General features: G+C 41.8%; 1 protein-coding gene across 1 annotated transcript in view; it reads right to left on the bottom strand.

The window, feature by feature from the left end:
* Positions 1-23,558, bottom strand: part of LOC126263257 (uncharacterized) — a 197,708-nt gene that overhangs the window by 121,844 nt on the left and 52,306 nt on the right. The window contains exon 3 of the mRNA XM_049960342.1: positions 2,834-3,085. Coding sequence (XP_049816299.1) covers positions 2,834-3,085 — 252 coding nt within the window. The remainder of the gene's footprint in view (positions 1-2,833; positions 3,086-23,558) is intronic.

The raw sequence follows: 23,558 nt of genomic DNA, 5'->3' as shown, positions 1-23,558 counted from the left end.
CAGGTTTCAGATAGATTATATAATGGTAAGACAGAGATTTAGGAACCAGGTTTTAAATTGTAAGACATTTCCAGGGGCAGATGTGGACTCTGACCACAATCTACTGGTTATGAACTGTAGATTAAAACTGAAGAAACTGCAAAAAGGTGGGAATTTAAGGAGATGGGACATGGATAAACTGACTAAACCAGAGGTTGTACAGAGTTTCAGGGAGAGCATAAGGGAACAATTGACAGGAATGGGGGAAAAAGTACAGTAGAAGAAGAATGGGTAGCTTTGAGGGATGAAGTAGTAAAGGCAGCAGAGGATCAAGTAGGTAAAAAGATGAGGGCTAGTAGAAATCCTTGGGTAACAGAAGAAATATTGAATTTAATTGATGAAAGGAGAAAATATAAAAATGCAGTAAATGAAGCAGGCAAAAAGGAATACAAACGTCTCAAAAATGAGATCGATAGGAAGTGCAAAATGGCTAAGCAGGGACGGCTAGAGAACAAATGTAAGTATGTAGAGGCTTATCTCACTAGGGGTAAGATAGATACAGCCTACAGGAAAATTAAAGAGACCTTTGGAGAAAAGAGAACCACTTGTATGGATATCAAGAGCTCAGATGGAAACCCAGTTCTAAGCAAAGAAGGGAAAGCAGAAAGGTGGAAGGAGTATATAGGGGGTCTATACAAGAGCGAGGTACTTGAGGACAACATTATGGAAATGGAAGAGGATGTAGATGAAGATGAAATGGGAGATATGATACTGTGTGAAGAATTTGACAGAGCATTTAAAGACCCGAGTCGAAACAAGGCCCCGGGAGTAGACAACATTCCATTAGAACTACTGACGGCCTTGGGAGAGCCAGTCCTGACAAAACTCTACCATCTGGTGGCCAAGATGTATGAGACAGATGAAATACCCTCAGTCTTCAAGAGGAATATAATAATTCCAATCCCAAAGAAAGCAGGTGTTGACAGATGTGAAAATTACTGAACTATCAGTTTGATAAGTCACAGCTGCAAAATACTAACGCAAATTATTTACAGATGAATCGAAAAACTAGCAGAAGCCGACCTCGTGGAAGATCAGTTTGGATTCCGTGGAAATACTGGAACACGTGAGGCAATACGACTTATCTTAGAAGCTAGATTAAGGAAAGGCAATCCTATGTTTCTAGCATTTGTAGACTTAGAGAGAGCTTTTGACAATGTTGACCAGAATACTCTCTTTCAAATTCTGAAGGTGGCAGGGATAAAATACAGGGAGCGAAAGGCTATTTACAATTTGTACAGAAACCAGATGGCAGTTATAAGAGTCGAGGGACATGAAAGGGAAGCAGTGGTTGGGAAGGGAGTGAGACAGGGTTGTAGCCTCTCCCCGATGTTATTCAATCTGTATGTTGAGTAAGCAGTAAAGGAAACAAAAGAAAAATTCGGAGTAGGTATTAAAATCCATGGAGAAGAAATAAAAACTTTGAGGTTCGCCGATGACATTGTAATTCCGTCAGAGGCAGCAAAGGACTTGGAAGAGCAGTTGAACGGAATGGACAGTGTCTTGAAAAGAGGATATAAGACGAACATCAACAAAAGCAAAACGAGGATAATGGAATGTAGTCGAATGATATCGGGTCATGCTGTAGTCAAATTAAGTCCGTGATGCTGAGGGAATTAGATTAGGAAATGAGACACTTAAATTAGTCACGGAGTTTTGCTATTTGGGGAGCAAAATAACTGATGATGGTCGAAGTAGGGAGGATATAAAATGTAGACTGGCAATGGCAAGGAAAACGTTTCTGAAGAAGAGAAATTTGTTAACTTCAAGTATAGATTTAAGTGTCAGGAAGTCATTTCTGAAAGTAATTGTATGGAGTGTAGCCATGTATGGAAGTGAAACATGGATGATAAATAGTTTGGACAAGAAGAGAAAGCTTTCAAATTGTGGTGCTACCGAAGAATGCTGAAGATTAGATGGGTAGATCACATAACTAATGAGGAGGTATTGAATAGGATTGAGGAGAAGAGAAGTTTGTGGCACAACTTGACTAGAAGAAGGGATCGGTTGGTAGGACATGTTCTGAGGCATCAAGGGATCACCAATTTAGTACTGGAGGGCAGCGTGGAGGGTAAAAATCATAGAGGGAGACCAAAAGAAGAATACACTAAGCAATTCAGAAGGATGTAGGTTGCAGTAGGTACTGGGAGATGAAGAAGCTTGCACAGGATAGAATAGAATGGAGAGCTGCATCAAACCAGTCTCAGGACTGAAGACCACACAACAACAAGAGGAAAGTAAGAGAGTAACAGGAAACAGAGAGGAATGTAATATGAGGATTGCCCCCGACCAGTTTTCAGATTGAAGTTTAAGAAGAAGACAGTATACAGATTAAATTTCTATGTTTTCATCATCTGGGTAAGCTGTCTTTTGTTAAGGAATATGCCCCTGAAGGTTCATTTTCTTCAGAGGATCTATAGAACACAATGAATGAATGAGAGGTTGTCAGTTAATCTTGTTGGATTATGGGACTACAAGACTTAGTGCACAAGAAACACCCACATGTAAAATTTTGTGTTCTTACATCAGCTAAAATGCTCAAAATGATTCTAATGGTGAAAAAATCCAGTTGTTGTGAGAACAGGACAGTGAGTGTTCAGAGGGGTCAAGTCTCACATAAGAGATTATCGGTCATTACAATTTATTATTATTAATGTTAGACCTCTCTTTTTTACACAACTCAATTGTAAACTTTGTCATTTTCTTGTTTAATTTCTTCCAACTATTTCCTCCTATACTAGATCAACTGTGATACATTTGGAGAAGATTTATGGTATAAAAAAGCCAGAGTCACCTGTACTGCCCTGGCCTGGTCACGCAATGCATCTCTTTCTTGCAATGTAGTCTCCAGCTGTAGGCGGTGACGAGATGCTGCCTGCTGGAGGCTGCTGCGTTCTTCTTCCCACCTGTGTGCAGCAGCCATAGCTATTTCAAGTTGTGCCTGCATCTCCTCATTATTACGCTTCTCTGAATCCAGTGCCCTCTCTAACTCATGCTGAATTAATACTGCTTGGTGCAATGCTTCACGACCTTCTTCTACTTGCCCCTAAAAGAGAAAATGAGCTGTTTTGGTGGAGAAACTAGAAAAAATTGCATAAAAGTGTATTGGTGTAACTCATATTTTTGCTTGTAACTAATGTCAATAAAGAAAATCACTGAGCCAAGTACCACTGGCTATAAGAAAATGTATTTGCATATTTAAGAGAACATGATAATCTACATCTACATCCATACTCTGCAAACCACTGTAATGTGCATGGCATAGAGTACTGCTCATTGCATCAAATATTAATGTTTCATCCAATTACTGAATGCATGAAGAATGATTGTTTAAATGCAGGTCTGCACACTGTAATTAGTCTAAAGTTGTGTCTTGTGAGGTAACGGGCAAGTTGTGGCATCCTAGAAATATTCTACGTTCAGAATTGGCGAGGCCGCACAGGCCGCTTGGCAAGCCAGGGCCTGGCAGCAAACACGTGGTGCCGAACGTTAGCTGGGGCCCAGGAACCACGTGGCTGGGAATTCCATGGTGAGGTGTGTGATGAAAGAGACTTGTATGCCGAGAGCGCCAAAGATGGTGGAGTTTGTGAAACCATCATGGCACACATTTCACTGTTCGTATAGAAATTAATAGTAGGCAGATGAATCATGAAACCTCAAAAAGAAACATATACATTACCATTATATGCACAACGATTCTGATGGTGTAATCAGATTTTCAATATCTTTATCAGTTTAAAGTTTAGTATCTGATGATAAATTATACAAGTAACGAATTTCGAAAATTTAAACGGTTCATCCGATTTTGTCGCTTGACATATCTTTAGAAACCTATTAGTGTAAACCTAAATTGGTATAAATTACAGACATGTGGCTTGAATAGTAAATGAGTTATTGGAGGTCAAAATGTCCGATTACTATCGATCACATCAGGCCATAAGTACTCCACAGTTACACGAAAAACTGGCAGCAGCATGCTTATAAATATGTTTATTCATCTATGTCTTTGTTTATATCTGATATATACTATTCATGAAGAAATTGGTTAAATATTCACTGTGTTTCAGAAAGCACAGAGACATTAGGCTACTGGCCTACCTTTGTTGATATTCCTTTGATATATGTTTATTTAATTTGTTTATGTATTTAATAATGTGTGGTAGAGCATGTTTATGGTCCAGCCATAGGAACATTTCATTAATTTCAAGTTATTTAAATGTAAATCCAGTATTTCAAATGTGTTTCATTATGTCTGTGAGTGTGCATTGGCTTGAAGACAGGGTGGGAGCACTCTAGCCAGTCACAGCGCTCCTGAATGGGAAGACTGGATGGAAGTGGGAGAACAGTACAGGACAGGACACGGAGGGTCTGGGACAGTCACACAGGACGTGACGGATGCATGATCGCAGCAGAGCCTTGGAGAGTGTGGAGCAGTTTGCGCATGGTTGCAGCAGACAGAAATACTTCGTAATGCCGACTTGTGCACTTGTGAGATTTCCATGGCTTCTACAGTGAAGATGTAGTGTGCGTTTAACAGTGAATATGCGAGCCATGTTGTTGTTCATAACTAATTACGTGCAGTAGGAATCTATTGTTTCCCTGTTATTTAACTTATATTTTATTTAATTGCTGGACCATCGACACCAATAAGTGTTTTGCACAAATATACCACATTCTCAAAAGTACTTCTACTATGGTACTCACCATTTAAAGTCATTAAGATAGTATCTGCAGATTTTATTTAATTGCAATCTTTCATTTATAAATTTCTATGTTACATTCACAATTGCTGAGTGATAGGAATCTTTGACCATTAGATTCATGGGTATATTCATATAGTATGCTGTAGACTCAGCAGTATTTGGCTTGTAATGCGGCAACTATGTATCCCAGCCCCTAGACAACAGAACCAGCCAAAACTTTTAGGGAAGGTAGCTGAGGGTCACCATCACACCATTGCATTTTAATGTTTTTGAAAGCCCACAGTCTGCAGTCCCTTCCGTAGTGTTACTTAGTGGGTTGTAATATATTCCCAGATTCTTCACTTATTACTTACTGGTTCTTGATACTTTGTAAGCAGGCTTTTGTGGGCTAGTTTGAGGTGTACAAGCAGCTGAGGAGTAAGGACTTGGGAGTGGGCATCCAGGGCTGATGTTAAATGAGAACAGAAAATAAAGAGCATATATTGCAGTATATGTAATACTTGGGGTGCATCTACAATACAAAGTTACCACGTGCATGTTAAGTTCTGCTGGTGGCTGGTCATGCATTGCAGAGCCAGAGGCCATCTCCAAAGAAAGATATCTGTTCTCATTGAGGTCTGGATCACAAGAGAGTCAGGCAACTGTGTTCTGCTTTCCAGAACCCTCCAGTGTTCACACATGTGACCCATCTGCCACACTTGATATTGGCTAAACCAATGGCATGAATCTACCACCAACTTCAGCAGAGGGCTGAAGTCATCTCTTGTCAGCAGCTTCAATGTGTTAGTTCTGAAAGGCAGGCAGCTTGAATAATGTAGGCACAGCTTAAGTTACTCTGGGAGAAAACTTGTAAAGACTTCTACTTCTACATCTATATCTACATCTACACTTATTCCGCAACCACTGTACAGTGCATGGTGTAGCTACTAGTCATTTTCTTTCCTGTTCCACTCACAAACTGAGTGAGGGGAAAAACGACTATCTATATGCCTCCAACAGAGCACTAATTTCTCATATCTTCTCTTTATGGTCCGTATGTGAACTGTTCATTGGTGGCCGGCCGTTGTGGCCGAGCGCTTCTAGGCGCTTCAGTCTGGAAATGTGCAACCGCTATGGTCGCAGGTTCGAATCCTGCCTCAGGCATGGATGTGTGTGATGTCCTTAGATTAGTTAGGTTTAAGTAGTTCGAAGTTCTAGGGGACTGATGACCTCAGATGTTAAGTCCCATAGCGCTCAGAGCCATTTGAACCATTTGTTCATTGGTGGCAACAGGATCATTCTGCAATCAGCTTCAAACGGCAGTTCTCTAAATTTCCTCAATAGTGTTCCTTGAAAAGTACATCACCTTCCCTCCAGGGACTTCCATTTGAGTTCCCAAAGCATCTTCACAATACTTGTGTGTTGCTGAAATCTACCAGCAGCAAATATAGCAGTCTGCCTCTGAATTGATTCAATGTCTTCCTTTAATCTAACCTGGTGCCTTTGAAATAAATTTTTTAAACTAATTTGCTAAAATATTCCTTGACTGGCTGCCAGCCTGTACAGTGGCCTTCTTCAGGTGTCTGCAGATTCACAGTTTTCAGCATTTCAGTGATGCTCTATTGTGAGGCGAACAAATCTATAACCATTCATGCTGTCTTTCTTTTTATACATTCAACATCCTTGTTTAGACGTATTTATAAGGGAGGATCAGAAAATAACTCACTATAATTTTTTTCTCCCCAGGTACTGCATCTAAATGTTGAATTTCACAATGATATAGTTTGAAGTTTGCACTACAGAGGGTAATATTGTTCTCATGTGCAGCTGTAGCAAGAGTAACCTGAACTACATTACTAATATGGTGTGAATATTACTGTCAACTCATGAAGAGCAGTGAAGTGTAGTTCGATATTTGTGGGCCAAATGGCATAAACTGAATGAAAGTCACAGGGATATGTGTGGCATGTATGGGGAAAACTGCATGGGCTGTAGCAACGTCTCCAGAGAATGTGCATTCTTCTAAGGGGGGCGTGTGAACCTTAGCAACTCACCAACCTCTGGGCAACTGGTTAACAGCTGCACCCATGCAGAATGTTGGAGCCATTGAAGCAGCCATTCTGAGCGACCGGTCCATGCAGCTGTGAATGTTATCGCAGCAGTCCAGTATTTCCTAGGGTGCGGTGCATGATACTGTTCATGAGACAGTGAAATTTTGTAAAGTTTGTGCTAGCTGGGTGCCTATGAAACTGACAGGTAACCATAAGGAACACCGAATGATGACAAGCTTTGATCACTTAAAGCATTACGCCGCAGAAGGGCACAAATTTCTGAAAGGAATTGTCACTGGTGATGAGTTGTAGGGATAACATTACATGTCTGTATCCAAGCAGGCCTCTATGGAGTGGAAACAAGCTGGTTCCCTAACAGGAAAACAATTCAAAATGACTCAGTCTGCTAGGAAAGTGCTTCTGACAGTGTTCTAGGATATGCTTGGAGTTTTATTGTGGACTTTGCTTAACAAGGAACTGCTGTGAATGCTGCAGCCTACATTAAAACTTTGGTTAAGTAGCGCCATGCCCATCACGAAAAACGTCACAACATTAAAGCTGATGGTGTCAGACTTCTTCATGACAATGCTCACCTCCATGTTGCTGCTCCTGTTTATGAGAAAATTGCCACATTTTGGTGGGAGGTGCTCCAGTATCCACCATACAGTCTGAACTTTCATTTGTTTGGTCCTATGAATAAATTCTTGGCTGGCCAACGCATTGCGACAGCTGTGGAAGTGAAATCAGTAGTCTGCATATGTCTATGTTCCAACCAAATGGACTTCTATAAACAGGGCATACAAAATTCGTACTACAATTGCAGAAATGTGTTGAGAATGTTGTTGGCTATGTAGAAACGTAGTTAAAAGATGTCAATTCATTTGTGATTTTTTTCTACTAAACTTTTTGGTAATAAAATTGTTGTGTGCCCGCATCTCGTGGTCGTGCGGTAGCGTTCTCGCTTCCCACGCCCGGGTTCCCGGGTTCGATTCCCGGCGGGGTCAGGGATTTTCTCTGCCTCGTGATGGCTGGGTGTTGTGTGCTGTCGTTAGGTTAGTTAGGTTTAAGTAGTTCTAAGTTCTAGGGGACTTATGACCACAGCAGTTGAGTCCCATAGTGCTCAGAGCCATTTGAACCATTTTGAAAATTGTTGTGCATTACTTTCCATCTTTCCTCATATATGGATCCCATACACTTCAGCAATATTCTAGGATGGGACACCTGTGAGTTTTGTAAGCAATCTCCTCTCATTTTACTTTCCCAGTACCTTAACAATGAACTGAAGTCTGCCTCTTGCTTTGCCTATGACAGAGTCTATGTATGTGTTCCATTTCGTATGTCTAAAAATTCTTATACGGAGATATACACTATGTGATCAAAAGTATCCGGACACCTCCAAAAACATACATTTTTCATATTAGGTGCACTGTGCTGCCACCTACCTGCCAGGTACTCCATATCAGCGACCTCAGTAGTCATTAGACATCATCAGAGAGCAGAATGGGGCACTCCATGGAACTCACGGACTTCAAAAGTGGTCAGGTGATAGGGTGTCACTTGTGTCATATGTCTGTATGTGAGATTTCCACACTCCTAAACACCCCTAGGTCCACTGTTTCTGATGTGAGAGTGAAGTGGAAATGTGAAGGGACATGTACAGCTCAAAAGCATACAGGCTGACCTCGTCTGTTGACTGACAAACACCACGGACAGTTGAAGAGGGTCGTAATGTGTAATAGGCAGACACCTATCCAGACCATAACACAGGAATTCCAAACTGCATCAGGATCCACTGCAAGTATTAGCAGGTGAGGAAACTTGGATTTCATGGTCAAGCAGATGCTCATAAGCCACACATCACGCTGGTAAATGCCAAATGACACCTCGCTTTGTGTAAGGAGTGTAAACATTGGACAACTAAGCAGTGGAAAAATGTTGTGTGGAGTGATGAATCACGGTACACAATGTGGCAGTCCGATGGCAGGGTATGGGTATGGCAAATGCCCAGTGAATTTCATCTGCCAATGTTTGTAGTGCCAACAGTAAATTTTGGAGGCAGTAGTGTTATGGTGTGGTCATGTTTTTCATGGAGGAGGCTTGCACCCCTTGTTTGTTTTGCATGGCACTATCACCTTTTTGCTTCCCACTGTTGAAGAGCAATTCGGGGATGGCGATTGCATCTTTCAACACAATCAAGCACCTGTTCATAATGCACAGCCTGTGACGGAGTGGTTACATGACAATAACATCACTGTAATGGACTGGCCTGCACAGAATCCTGACCTGAACCCTACAGAACACCTTTGGGATGTTTTGGAACACTAGCTTTGTGCCAGGTCTCACTGACTGACATCAATACCTCTCCTCAGTGCAGCACTCTGTGAAGAATGGGCTGTCATTCCCAAGAAACCTTTCAGTACCTGAGTGAACGTATGCCTGCAAGAGTGGAAGCTGTCATCAAGGCTAAGGGTGGGCCAACACCATACTGAATTCCAGCATTACCGGTGCAGGGCACCACAAACTTTTAAGTCATTTTCAGCCAGGTGTCCGGACACTTTTGATCACATAGTGTATGTATGAGTTGACTGATTCCAGTTCTGACTCGTTGATACTGTAGAAATACGATACTATGTTTTTGTATTTCATAAACTGCACAATTTTACATTTATGAACATTTAAAACAAGTTGTCAATCTCTGTGCTACTTTGAAATTTTCTCAAGATTTGACCAAATAACAGTGCAGTATTTTACAGACAGTACTTTATTATAGGTAACTTTATCGTATGTAAAATGTCTGAGGTTATTACTAAAAGATCATTAACATACAAAATAAATAGCAAGGCTCCCAATACACATCAACGAGGCACAACTAAAGTAACTTTTAGATTTGTTGATGACACTGCATCCAAGAGAATATGCTACACAAAATCCTTAGTGCAGTCACAAACTTCATTTGAGCTCCGGGTTTTCTCTAAAGTTTATGGTTACATTTGGGAATGAGTCTGGTGGTTCACAAAAGAACTCGAAAACGAGATTGTTCCAACCATGGATGCTGAGTCTTGACCATGCAATCTTGCAAGTAGCTCCAAAGTATGTCTCAGCAGAAACTGATTTTCATATCTACCATGGCAAATACACCACCCCCATTTCTCCTTAGCCTATCTTTTCCAAAAAAAATACTAAGATTTATGCCTACAACGATACTGCTGTCAATTTCAGGTTTTAGTCAGCTTTCTGTACATAGTATTAAGTGAGCTCCTTTGGTTGTTGAGACTGCTTCAGATTCTGACACTTATATTCAAATGCTTCATCAGTTGATCACTAGGACTTCACCAGTATCATTGTTGGGGGTAGGGAGCATTTCTTTTAATGAACTAATACTACAGAGTCTCCCACAGCTGTCATTATCTGGACTTTATGAAGAGTCAACCAATCTAAAATCCCAGTCTAAAATCTCACACACAGTCAACCACTTGTTAGCACACTCTGGTGTACAATAAACCCCTGAGCCATTCATGTGGATCCTACAGTTCTCAACCCAATCACACAAACCTAAGAAGTTACAACATAGCCTATTGTAAAACCATGAAAGTCTCTGTGTTTAACCTTCAACTCCACTCACAATCAGGAGCCCACAATCGGTGCTACAGATTGTGAGTGTCATTGAAATTATTTAAAACAGATAAGTATTAACTCAAAATTGCAGTAAACTATGTAATAATGATATGTTTGCTCCCAGCTATGCATGTGGTGTAACTCATTTTTACAACCACAACGAAATAAAAGCAGGAAGCAAAATAATATGGAAATTATTTTCATTTATGTTGTAACCAAATTGTACATGAAACTGATCCAAGTAACAAAAACATGGCTTTATTCATAAACATCTGAACAACAACATAACTCAGCCTCTCATGGTTCCCCTTGTAACAAGACACAGAACAAATGATGAGAACGGTACAACTGGAAGAACATAAAAGAGGGTCAGTCATCACTGCTCCGCGAGGTGCCAGCAGAAAGTGTGTTGAAGACAGTGCTGTGTGCACATGTCCCATAGGTGGCCTACAGCAGCCAGCCCACGCTGATACAGTTGAACACCAGTTCAAGCACACACGCATGGTGAAACCACTTTTGGCGCACTCACACTTACATGTACTAGTAGTAGGCTACAGAACACCTCCCCTTTGTGTCAAGTGTGTGTCAGCTAGGTATCAGAACATAGAGCCTGAACACATGGAGATGAGGCCACATTCGAGGGCGAAGGGCCTCCATGGCACCCAATGACAGCACCAGAGAGGAGGATGCCATCGTCATATCTGCATCACAATCAGTAGGTAGATACCACTGTGGAGGAGTCAGGACTGGAACCACCAGTGATGGTGGCTGAGGCAATGGTGCCGAGGGGGCCAGTGGAGGCAGCCTGACCGGAACAGCAGGCTGTGGCAATAGACCCAAGGCTGGAGACGGACCAGCACCCGGCACCACAAAGCTGGAACCCCATGGCACTGCACATGGAGGAGGCACCCAATGGGACATGGGTGCTTCCACAGCAGGTGACAATGGGCTCCAGGCAGTGGGTGGCAGAGCAGGCTGCAGTGACAGGATCTGCAACCAAGAACCTGTAGCTTCCAGCAGCGAGCTGGGGTCCAACTGACAAAAGTAGTGTGCCACTTGGCCATACAGACATCACAAAGACAGCATCTCTGATGGCAGACAACAGTAGCCAGTGTCCACTGGGCACAGTGCTCAAACCCTCGCACCCATACCAGTGATCCCAGCACGAAGTGGCCAGTAAAACCCAACTGTGGCAGGTGCAGCACAGGCTGCAGAAGATGGGGGCAGGGTGTGTGGCTGCCAGCTGTGGAGCATCTCAGCTGGGCTCTACTCTCCCATAAGCATGATGTGATAGGTGCTCAGAAAACAGAATCCACAACAAACGTTTTCATTTGGGACTTGAATGTATGCACTAGTCATTGCACCTCATCATTCGATTGAGGGTGGAAGGGCAGAGCTGTAACATGATGAATGCAATGACTGGAACAAAACAAATGGAAGGTGTGAAACATGTAATGGGGCCCATTACCAAAAGCATATGAGTTGTGACTGCAGCTGATGTCGAAGCACACCGAAGAATGTAAGGAAAATGCATCCACAACCAAGAGCCAATAGGAGTTCGATAAGGGACCTGTAAAGTCTACATGAATGCATTCCCATGGGGCAGGGGGTTGGTAGCAGGCCAGGGGGACAAGGATACCCTGGGAGCTGCCTGCTGTCAGACAAACTGCTCACAAGCTCCAACAAAATGGTCAATTTCATCATCAATACCCAGCCAAAAAACATGTCTCCTAGCTAGCAGGTTAGTGTGCAAAACTGTCCAATGGCCCTGGTGGAGAAGGAGTAGAACCTTGTGCCGTAACGTGGTGGGAACGGCTACTCCAGGAGGGAGTTCTTACATGGACAACAGCAGAACACTGTCAAAAACAAAGAAGTGATACCATAAGGAAAAATAGTTGTACAGCGGTACGAAGCCTGACCCAGCATTTTATCTGGACAGCCCTGTTGAACAAACTGAACTATCTGGCAGAGAACCAGATTGGTAGCAACAGCATCTACATCTACATCTACATCTACATCCATCCCCTGCAAGCCACCTGATGGTGCGTGGCAGAGGGTACTTTGAGTACCTCTATCTGTTCTCCCTTCTATTCCAGTCTCGTATCGTTCGTGGAAAGAAGGATTGTTGGTATGCCTCTGTGTGGGCTCTAATCTCTCTGATTTTATCCTCATAGTGAGTCTTCCACTGGAGTTTATCTATCATCTCCGTAACGCTTTCGCGATCACTAAATGATCCTGTAACGAAGCGTGCTGCTCTCTGTTGGATCTTCTCTATCTCTTCCATCAACCCTATCTGGTACGGATCCCACACTGGTGAGCAATACTCAAGCAGTGGGTGAACAAGTGTACTGTAACATACTTCCTTTGTTTTCAGATTGCATTACCTTAGGATTCTTCCAATGAATCTCAGTCTGGCATCTGCTTTACCGACAATCAACTTTATATGATCATTCCATTTTAAATCACTCCTAATGCCTACTCTGAGATAATTTATGGAATTAACTGCTTCCAGCTGCTGACCTGCTATATTGTAGCTAAATGATAAAGGATCTCTCTTTCTATGTATTCGCAGCACATTACACTTGTCTACATTGAGATTCAATTGCCATTCCCTGCACAATGCATCAATTCGTTGCAGATCCTCCTGCATTTCAGTACAATTTCCCATTGTTACAACCTCTCGATATACTACAGCATCATCCACAAAAAGCCTCAGTGAACTTTGGATGTTATCCACAAGGTCATTTATGTATATTGTGAATAGCAACGGTCCAACAACACTCTCCTGCAGCACACCTGAAATCACTCTCACTTTGGAAGACCTCTCCATTGAGAATGACATGATGCACTCTGTTATCTAGGAACTCTTCAATCCAGTCACACATTGCTGTTATGTGCAATCATTTCAGTATCCAGAGGGAAGCAAAACAATTCTTCATTATCAAAGTAAGGACCAGGACCCACAGGAAGGTGGGACAAGGTGTCCGCATTGAAATGTTTGGACATAGGTCAAAAATAGATTTCATAATTGTAGCAAGACAAGAACAGCACCTAGCATTGTAGGCAGTGTGCTGCCTTGTCAGGCAAGGAAGTGTGAGCATAAAGCAATGAGACCAAGGGATCATGGTCAGTACAAATGTGAAACTCAGAGCCATACAAAAAAATATGAAATGAGCCTCTTTTTCCACCTGAGAGTAGCACTGCCGGGCCAGAGTAGGAGACTTACAGCTAAAAGCAATGGATCATTCAAGCCACAGGCATACTAGTGCACTAGGACTGTGCCAAGGTTGTACTGTGAGGCATCAGTCACCAAACTATGTGCTGGTCCAGAGAGAACATAGCTAAACAAGTGGCCATGAGTAGTTTGGATTTCAACACCTGATGTTTGCAATCCAGGCTCAAGCAAAAAGGTACATTCTTGTGTAACAAAGCATACAATGGGTGGGCCAATGTGGCCACCTCCAACAGGAATTTATGGTAGTAGGGCCTTCTAGTGCACTTCCTTGTCCAGAGCTAAATAGATATTGCATTGTGCACCGCAGAGTTTGCATAAGAGTGATTATGGGCATCACTAATGAACTGACACTTATGGCTAAGGCTGTGAAGTTTGGCTGCCCAGGTACTGTATGACTGGTTTGGTTTCTTGCGGCACCAGTAGAATTCAACTCCCACCACTATGACCTGCATTCGTTTGTGATTGTAGTTGGACACTGAACTGCACATGTGATCAAAAGTAAGAGGTGTTGGTTATTGTAAACGGGCATCCTGACACAGTAATTGATACATTTTAGATGGAATGCATGAGAGGTTGAAGACTTCGCACAAATTTGAGCCTGTCACACTGAAAGCCAAAAAATGCTGTACAAGTCTTTTTTTGAATGCTTCCCCATCATCAGCTGAATAATTTGTGGAAGAAAAGTGGGCAGATGGACCAGTGGAATGGTACCCTGTTGACTGACTCTCTTTTATGTTATTCGTGTTGTACTGTTCATGTCAGTTGTTCAGTGTCTTATGTGGGGCTCTATGAGTGGCTGAAGTATTGCAAAGACCAAACCTTCAGAAATGAAAGTAAGCTATTAACAAACAAACAGCTTAACACATAAACAAGAAAGAAATTACTAAAACATTTATTTGGAACATTTTAAGCTATGGTTGTGAACAGTGGACACAGCAGAAACAGGAAAAGAAAGAAACAGAGGCAGCAGTGATATGGAAATAAAGTAGAACCAAAAAACCGTCATTGACTAATAGAAATATAATACCAAAAAACTAAAAGAAATTAAAGAGAAATGACCATTGACTAACATGATACAGAGCAGAAATACTAAATTAACTGGACATCTATTTTCACATAACAGCTTCAGAAAAAAAAAAAAATACAAAAAATTAAAAGGAAAATCCTAGAGAAAAATCAAGAGGCTGACCCAGAACATCCACATTACATAGCATTATCAGTGAAATGAAATGAATGAAGCAACTACAACCAAATGGTAAAGATGGTGAGCGACTGAGTATGATGGCTACATTAACAAGGCACTGCCTTTGGTGTGTGATACTAATTAATTCTTACAAATATCTGGTTGCCACAACTTGTAGAGGTGTAGAGGTATGAAGTTGAACAATTACATAGATTCAATAGCAGATAAGGCAGGTGGCAGACTTTAAATATCATATACCCCCTACCAAAACACTTCTCAAGTTTTTGGAAGTCATACCAAGTGTACTACCAGAGGACATTGATCATACAGTGTCTACAAGGAGAAATGGTCAGTATTCACAGATATGACAGGAATAATCATTCAGAGCAAAAACGTGTAGTAAACATGGGCTCTAGAATGTATACTCTAAGAGCTATGAGCATGACTTCATCCTTGATACTATGAAACAAATCTCTTCTACTGCAAGCTCTTTGCTTTTCATATCTTGAGAGATGGTTGTATGGATGAAAACAAACAAAAAAGCCCACTAAAGGAGGCTCTAAAGTGCATACCTTACGAACTATGAGCATTTGTTCATCTTTACTACTGTGAGACACATCTCTTCTACTGAACAATATTATAAAAGGGATCGTTGCTACTCAACATATAGTGGAGATGCTGAGTCACAGATGTGCAAAACAAAAAGACTGTCACACAGTAAGATTTCAGCTAACAAGGCCTTTGTCAAAAATAGACAACACATACACAGACACTCGGTAAACGCAACTCACACACATATGACCACAGTCTCTGGCAGCTGAAGCCAGACTATGAACAGCAGCCCATGATGGGAGAGCAACCAGGTGGCAGTAAGGAAGAGGCAGGGGCAGGGAGGGATAGCCATACCCCAGATTTAATTGTATGTAACGCCCTCAAAGGGGGCAGTAAAGTGGATAGTAGGTAAGACTGGGGGACAGTAAAGTACTGCTGTAAGAGTGTACAGGGACAAGGTGGAAAGAGGGTAGGGCATCTAGGAGCAGTTTGGGGGTTAGACGGAGAGCAGTGGAGAGAGGGGGGGGGGGGGGGAGGTAACAGAAAAGGAGATAAGTTATAGTGCTGGAATGGCAACAGGGAAGGGGTTAGATGGATAAGGACAATGATTAACAAAGGCTGAGGCCACAAGGGTTATGGGAACATAGGACATATTGCAGGGAGAGTTCTCGCCTGCACAATTCAGAAAACCTGGTGTTGGTGGGAAGGATCCAGATGGCACAGGTTGTGAAGAAGTCACTGAAATGAAGAATGTTGCTTTGGGCAGTGTGCTCAACAACAGAGTGGTCCAGCTGTTTTTTGGCCACAGTTTGTTGGTGGCCATTCGTGTGGACAGATAGCCTGTTGGTTGTCATGCCCATGTAGAATTCAGCACAGTGGTTGCAGCTTAACTTGTTGATCACATGACTGGTTCACAGATAACCACGCCTTTAATGGGATAGGTGATGTTTGTGACCGGATTGGAGTAGTTGGTAGTGGAAGATGTATGGCACTGGTCTTGCATGTAGGGATACGATCCGTGAGGCAAAGAGTTATGTAGGAAGGATATTGCGTAGGTTTGGTGGGCAGTGGAATACCACTGTGTGTGTGCACGGGGGTGGAGGTGGGGGGCTTGGAATGGCACAATGAGAGGTAGTCAAAACCCTGGCAGAGAATGTAATTTAGTTGCTCCGTTCTGAGTGGTACTGAGGGGAAAGCTCCTTTGTGACTGGACAGTAGGACTTTGAGAGTTGGTGGGTTACTGGAGAGATAAGGCACAGGAGATCTGTTTCTGTGTAAGGTTGCGAGGATAATCACCACCTGTGAAGGCCTCAGTATATTTCGAGCGGTTCTGCTCATCACTACAGATGCGATGACCACTGGCGGCTAGATTGTATGGAAGGGACTTCTCGGTACGGAATGGGTCGCAGCTGTCGATGTGGGAGTATTGTTGATAGTTGGTAGGTTTGAAATGGACAGAAGTACTGATGTACCTACCTTTGAGGTGGAGGTTAACATCAAGGAAGGTGGATTGTTGAGTTGAGGATGACCATGTGAAGCAAATGCGGGAGAAGGTGTTGAGGTTTTGGAGGAAAGTGGACAGGGTATCCTCACTCTCAGTCCAGATCACAAAGATGTCATCAATGAACTGAACCAGGTGAAGGGTTTCAGATTCTGGGTGTTTAGGAACGGTTCCTCTAGAATAGATCGACGAATGGTGCTATGTGGATGCCCATAGCCATACCCCAGATTTGTTTGTAGGTAATGCCTTCAAAGGAGAACTAATTGTGGGTAAAGATGTAATTCGTCATGGCAACTAGGGAGGAAGTTGTTGGTTTGGAAACCATCGGATGTTGGAAAAGTTAAGTGTTCAGTAGCAGTAGGGCCATGGGCATTAGGGATGTTAGTGTAAAGGGAGATGGTGTCACTAGTGATGAGCAGGGCACTGTGTGGTAAAGGAACAGGAACTGTGGAGAGTCGATAGAGGTAATGGTTGGTATCTTTTATAGACTGCAGATGTGTTGGTCTATGAGAGCAGAGATTCTCTCAGTGGGGGCTCAGTAACCGGCCACAATGGGACGTCCTGAGTGGTTAGGGTCATGGACTTTCGGAAGCATGTAGAAGGTAGGAGTGTGGGGAGTGGGTGGGGTGAGGAGAGAGATGGGCTGTGGGGAGAGGTTCTGGGATAGGTCTAAGGACTTGAGGAAATACTGTAGATCCTGCTGGATTTCTGGAACAGGGTCTCTGTTGCACAGTTTGTAGGTGGATGAATCTGACAGCTGACAGAGTCCTTCTGCCAGATGAAGCCTTTGTCAGCAGGTAGGATTATAAAGTTGGGACCATTTTTTAGATGGTGGATTGCGGTTCTTTCTTTGGATGTGAGGTTAGTTTACATGTTGAGGGATTTGGGAAATGATGGTGAGGCAAGGTTCGATGTTAAGAAATTCTGGAAAGTTAATAGGGGGTGATTTGGGGGCAGTGGGGGTGGATCACGGTTTGACGGCAGAGTGAACTGAGTCAGGTAGGATTCAACATTGGTCTTTGATTGAGTCTGATTGGTAGGTTTGATGGCGAAAGTGTTTCCACTGTAGGGACCAGAAGAAGGAGAGAAGGTCTTTAACAAGTCCTGCATGACTGAATTTGGGAATGGGGCAAAAGGTGAGACCTTTGGAAAGGACTGATATTTCTGTGGGGCTTAGGCTTTTGGAGGAAAGGTTAATGACTGCATTCCACGTCTGCTTAGGTTCTGGATTCTGTGTGTTGGTGAGAGGGAGTTTTGGTGGGTAGGGCAAATGTGGTAGATCTGCAAGACAGGGTTTATCAGCTATGAAGGGACGTGGGGGAGGTATCGAGGTTGTTGTAGAGGTGGTGGACATCGGAAGTCTAAGGCAGGAGTAGGAAGTGAGTGGGATGGAGGGTATTTTGAGGTGGCGATAAGCATGTTGCTCTGTTTCCTGGAGAGCAAGTGTTTCCATGTGTTTTATGGGATCTATAAGCCAAGCACAGCCAAGGACATGTTTTGAGGCATCAACGGATCACAAATTTAGCATTGGAGGGCAGCGTGGAGGGTAAAAATCGTAGAGGGAGACCAAGAGATCAATACACTAAGCAGATTCAGAAGGATGTAGGTTGCAGTAGGTACTGGGAGATGAAGAAGCTTGCACAGGATAGAGTAGCATGGAGAGCTGCATCAAACCAGTCTCAGGACTGAAGACCACAACAACAACAACAAGCCAAGCAACAACAAAGGAACAGTATGTGGGACTGGGTTCTGGCTAGAGATAAGGGAACTTTTCTGTATTGATGCAGATGGAAGGAGCAGGGATCCATGGTGATGGAAAATCACGAAAAAATACGTAAATAAAGTAGAATTACAGCTGAAAAAATTTCAAAAAGACTCCCAAATACGTGAAAAAATCATGAAATGGATTAAATACAGGGAAAAAAGAGTAATTCAGAGGGAGTACGTCAATAGTAAAAGAGGAAAACCAACTGAAATTGGCATGAGGCCACAAAGAGATCAAAGAAAAAATATTAAAAAGAAGTTTCACTGTGGGTTGCAGATCTGTGGGTAGATAAGTGTGAAGAAGAGATGCACCGCAAAAAGACTGTCACACAATAAGCTTTCAGTCAACAAGGCCTTTGTCAAAAACAGACAACAGACAGCAAAGTAACACACAACAACTATTGAACAGGTGCTCATAGCTCTTTAGGTATGCATTTTAGAGCCCATGCTTACTAGACAATTTTTTTCTTGTTCTGGTATATAATACCTCCTCCCACAATATGGAAAAAAAGAACTAGCAGTAGAAGAGATTTAAAGTTAAAATCTTCAGGGTTGTTAGGCCGTGTCATATTTCCTTCTAAAATAATCGATGTTTTGACCCATCTGCTGGGTGTCCACTATTGCTGAAACATTTAGCAATAGTGGATAACGAAACACCCTGAAGAAGATTCCAGCAGAGTGGTTGAAATGTCGATTATTTTAGAAGGAAATATGACATGGCCTAACAATCCAGAAGATTTTAACTTTAGTGACAACAACCATGAAAGCCTGCAGACTTAAGAGATTTGTTTCACAGTACCACAGATGACGATGAGCTCATAGTTCTTAAGGTATGTAGATGCAAACCGGAATAGAAAGTTGGAATAGGGGGGGGGGGGGGGGGTTGATAAGGTGAGATACAAGATGGTGCGGCACAGGAAAGGTGCGCGAAAATACGGGAGAGTGATTCAGGGAGGTGATCAATTTGGAGGTATAGGATTAACAGTATTGGTGGAAGTAATTTGGAACATAAGATGCTGCATTAACAATCAGCATGATCTTCTAGCTGTCTGTTGTACTCGGCCAAGACAGTTGATACAGTGTGGCTTGTAAGTAGAGGGTGCAGTGTGGTTTGTAAAGCAACAAGTGAAACACAGGAAAGGAGAGAAAGAAGGGCAGACATTGAATATAGTAATGCATTACAAAATAGTAACAAAGGAACACAGCAATGGGTAAGGATGGAAGAAAAGCAGTCACGCAAAATGGAACAATGGAAAATCCAGGATGGAATGTAACAATATCATGAAAAGGATAGTTGCTACTGACCATATAGCGGAGATGCTGAGTCTCAGACAGGCACAATGAAAAGATGTCACACAATAAGCTTTCAGTCAACAAGGCCTTTTGTCAAAAATAGACAACAGACAACAAGATAATAGGCAACAACTATTGAACAGGTGCTCATAGCTCTTAAGGTGTGCATTTCAATCCCCATGTTTACTAGACAATTTTTTTCTTGTTCTGGTCCATACCACCTCCTCCCACAATATGGAAAACAAAGAGCTTTCAGAAGAAGAGATTTAAAGTTAAAATCTTCTGAGTCGTTAGACAGTTTCATATTTCCTTCTAAAATAATCAATGTTTCAACCCCTCTGCTGGGATCTATTTCAGGATGTTTCAGATCCACTATTGCTGGGACAGTTAGCAATAGTGGACACCAAAACACCCTGAAGAAGATCCCAGCAGAGGGGTCGAAACATCGATTTTTTATAGAAGCAAATATGACGTGGCCTAATGACCCAGAAGATTTTAACTTTAGTGACAATGGCCACAAAAGCCTGCAGACTCACATAGAAGAGATTTGTTTCACAATACCAAAGATGAAGATTTGCTCATAGCTCTCAAGGTATGTATTTTAGAATCCATATTTACTAGATATTTTTGCTTTGATAGATCATACCTGTCATATATCAGAATACAGAGCATTCATCATGAGAATCCCTGTATACATAGAAGGGCAGCATTAATAGTCCCAGGTTTGTTTGATCCATGGAACAGCATCACGCAAATGTTTAGAAACCTGAATTAACACATGCCTGAAGGCAGGTGCCACTTATCCAGCTAAAACCTACTTACAAATTTTCAACAACCAGCAGTAAGTGAAGGATCTAGAGATATTCTTACGCACCCCTACATATCACTCCCATATAGACTCTGAAGGCAAGATTAGACCAGTTTAAACAGTCATTCCCATGTGTCATACACAAAATGGAAAGAAACCCTAACATGTGGTGCAATACTAATTATCCTCTGCCATACACTTCACAGTGCTTTGCAGAATATGTATGTAGATATAAATACAGAAACTGTATAAGTTATGAGCCCATCCTGTAGATGGTCCATGTCTGCAATACTATATGTTACATGCAACAGAGTTCTAAGAACAGAAATGGTGCAGACAACTACTCGCTTGTAGATATAAACATGTATGGGTCAGCTTGCGATACACTGCATGACACGAGGTGCCATCAATAATACAATCAACCATACTGTTGATTGGTTGGTTTGTGAGACTGAAGGGACCAGACTACTAGGGCCATCGGTCCCTAACAACGTTGTTCAAGAACGGAATATGCTGGTGTCAGCACACTATGCAGCATAAAGGTTATGAGAGTATTGATAGAGGCCAATGACAAGACTCACTGAAAACACGCTGCCAATGCCCTTTCATCTTCGAGTATTTAGGATCGCTGCCAGGGACTGGAGGACCAGTTTAGCCAGTTAGTTCAAGCCTGTTACGCCAGTTAGTTCGAGTCTTTACGCCGTGGAGATTGTGTCACCAAGACGGAGCCACAGACTTAACCTCTAGCACAGAGACAGGCAGCTTGTAGCAACATTACAGTGAACATAGTGATTTCTACTTCAACAGCATTGAGGCTATGTGGACTATACAGAAGAGAGCTTGTACCACAGCACATGGAAACATGAGTTAAGTAGCTCTTTCTTTATGAATAAAGAACAAAGTTAATAATTACGTGCAGTTTGTGTTATAGAACAAGGATACTGGCCACTAACCAACATCCTCTACTTGCTTCCCATGGTAGAACTCTACAGAGATAACGAGATGACATAAAAGCAGCTAACAAGGATACAACACGAAGGTAGCCCTAGTTTTCAATATTCATGGTAAATTGAATATCATTATGGATGTTACTGAGATAGTTTGAAAAATTATGTAATTTATGTGCACCATGAGATCCCACTACAAAGGTGTCATCAGTGTATCTCTAGAATACTGCAGTTTCAAAATTTAAGACCTAGTAAATTTTCTTCAAATTTCTCCATGAACAAATTGCATCAGTCATTGTATTCATTGTATTAATAAACCTGTAACCCCTTTCATAGTCGGCTTGTTTGGTATTGTAAAATAGAAAATTAGATTTTGCTTTAAAATGGCTGTACCCAAAGATATGCGGAATTACCTTCAAGTCTTGAACAGGATAGACAGCACAAAAAAAGATACATGTGATTGGGCTCATGAGGAGGCTACGGTCCGATATGACTGGAAATCTTAATGACATGTGACATCATCACAAGAGGAAGCTGTTATTTGATGGTACATCCATCAATTAAAATGATGAGAAGAGATCCAGATGACACTATGCTGATTGTTTTAGGTAAAGAATTGAACTTTGCACCTACCAATACCAGCACTCAATGGTACTATTTTAATTGCTGGCTGTCTCACTTTCTATGGATTCAGAAATAATGTAATAAATTTATCAGCTGTTATAAAAACTTGTCTACAAAGGACTAATTGATCTAGAATGAATCATTCGCTCAGTCACAGAATGTGTGCTGATTTTACAGTAAGAGTAAAACTTTTTTTTTTTTTTGGTTGGGGGGGGGGGGGGGGGACCTACTATCAGGTTTATTATTATGGAGACTCAAGTTTAGGCTTGAATTACAAGTGAACCAATAGGCCTTTTGCAAAATGAGTTCCACCAATATTTCTTTTTTTTTCTGTGTTAGGCTATATGCAGCAATTTAGTTTTAATGTTGAATATACATTTTTTTATTTTAGATTGCAGTAAGGATCATCCTGTTCTTCGTGTCTTGAACTGTTCACTTTAAAACAAGGCACATATATCGGTAGTGGAAAACTCAAGTTACAGAATGTTTGAGTCACACAAAATAATCTTCTTATGTTTTTTTTTTTGTTTTTTAGTAACTTTTCCTCAACTCAGGATATGCATATAAAAGAAATTGTGGGTTGGCTTTGAAGGCCTCTTTCATAGTTGTAAGAAGCTGCTAGCCTTGGACATTTGGGAAATGGAATTCCCGTGACTCCTTTGTCTGTATACTACTGTTACCATCTGATTGTCTCCATTGTGTTAGTTACATTGTATCAAGATCTCTCTGAGACCATCATTGCCAGTGGGTGAACTTCCAATGTTTTTTAAGTGCTATTTATTTCTTCCAAAGTTGGAGGGGGGGGGGGGGGAGGAGTAGAGGACAGTAGGTTTCCCCTGTGTATCAGCAAGTGGCACACTGCCTTGGCTTATTGTTGTTGTCAGTGAAGGGAGTTGAGCTGCTTCAAAGGAGAATGATGAAAATATGTCAGTAAGTGCAAGAAAAAAAAACAGTGTATCTGTCTAGGGCAACTGAATGATTTAAATTTGTGCACAGTATACAGAAATATTCACAATATTTACATGAATATGGTATTCCTCACAATTAAAAACCTTCACCTGAAACTGATAGAAAATATGGCAGATTTTCCCAGTATTGCAATCTCTACTCTTTTTAAAATAGTTTAAGTAAGCTTCAGATTCGGTTCCAAAAAACTTAATAGAAAACGAGTATTAATGGGGTCTGTGACCAGCTGCTGCAGCCTGACGTACCTTCCTTAGAAGAATGAGAGAGTTACAACACAGGGCAACAAGATCTTCATTAT

This window comes from Schistocerca nitens, chromosome 6, assembly GCF_023898315.1.
Source record: "Schistocerca nitens isolate TAMUIC-IGC-003100 chromosome 6, iqSchNite1.1, whole genome shotgun sequence".
NCBI lineage: Eukaryota > Metazoa > Arthropoda > Insecta > Orthoptera > Acrididae > Schistocerca > Schistocerca nitens.
Note: the sequence above shows the minus strand (reverse complement) of the source record. Positions and strands in the feature narration are given on the sequence as shown.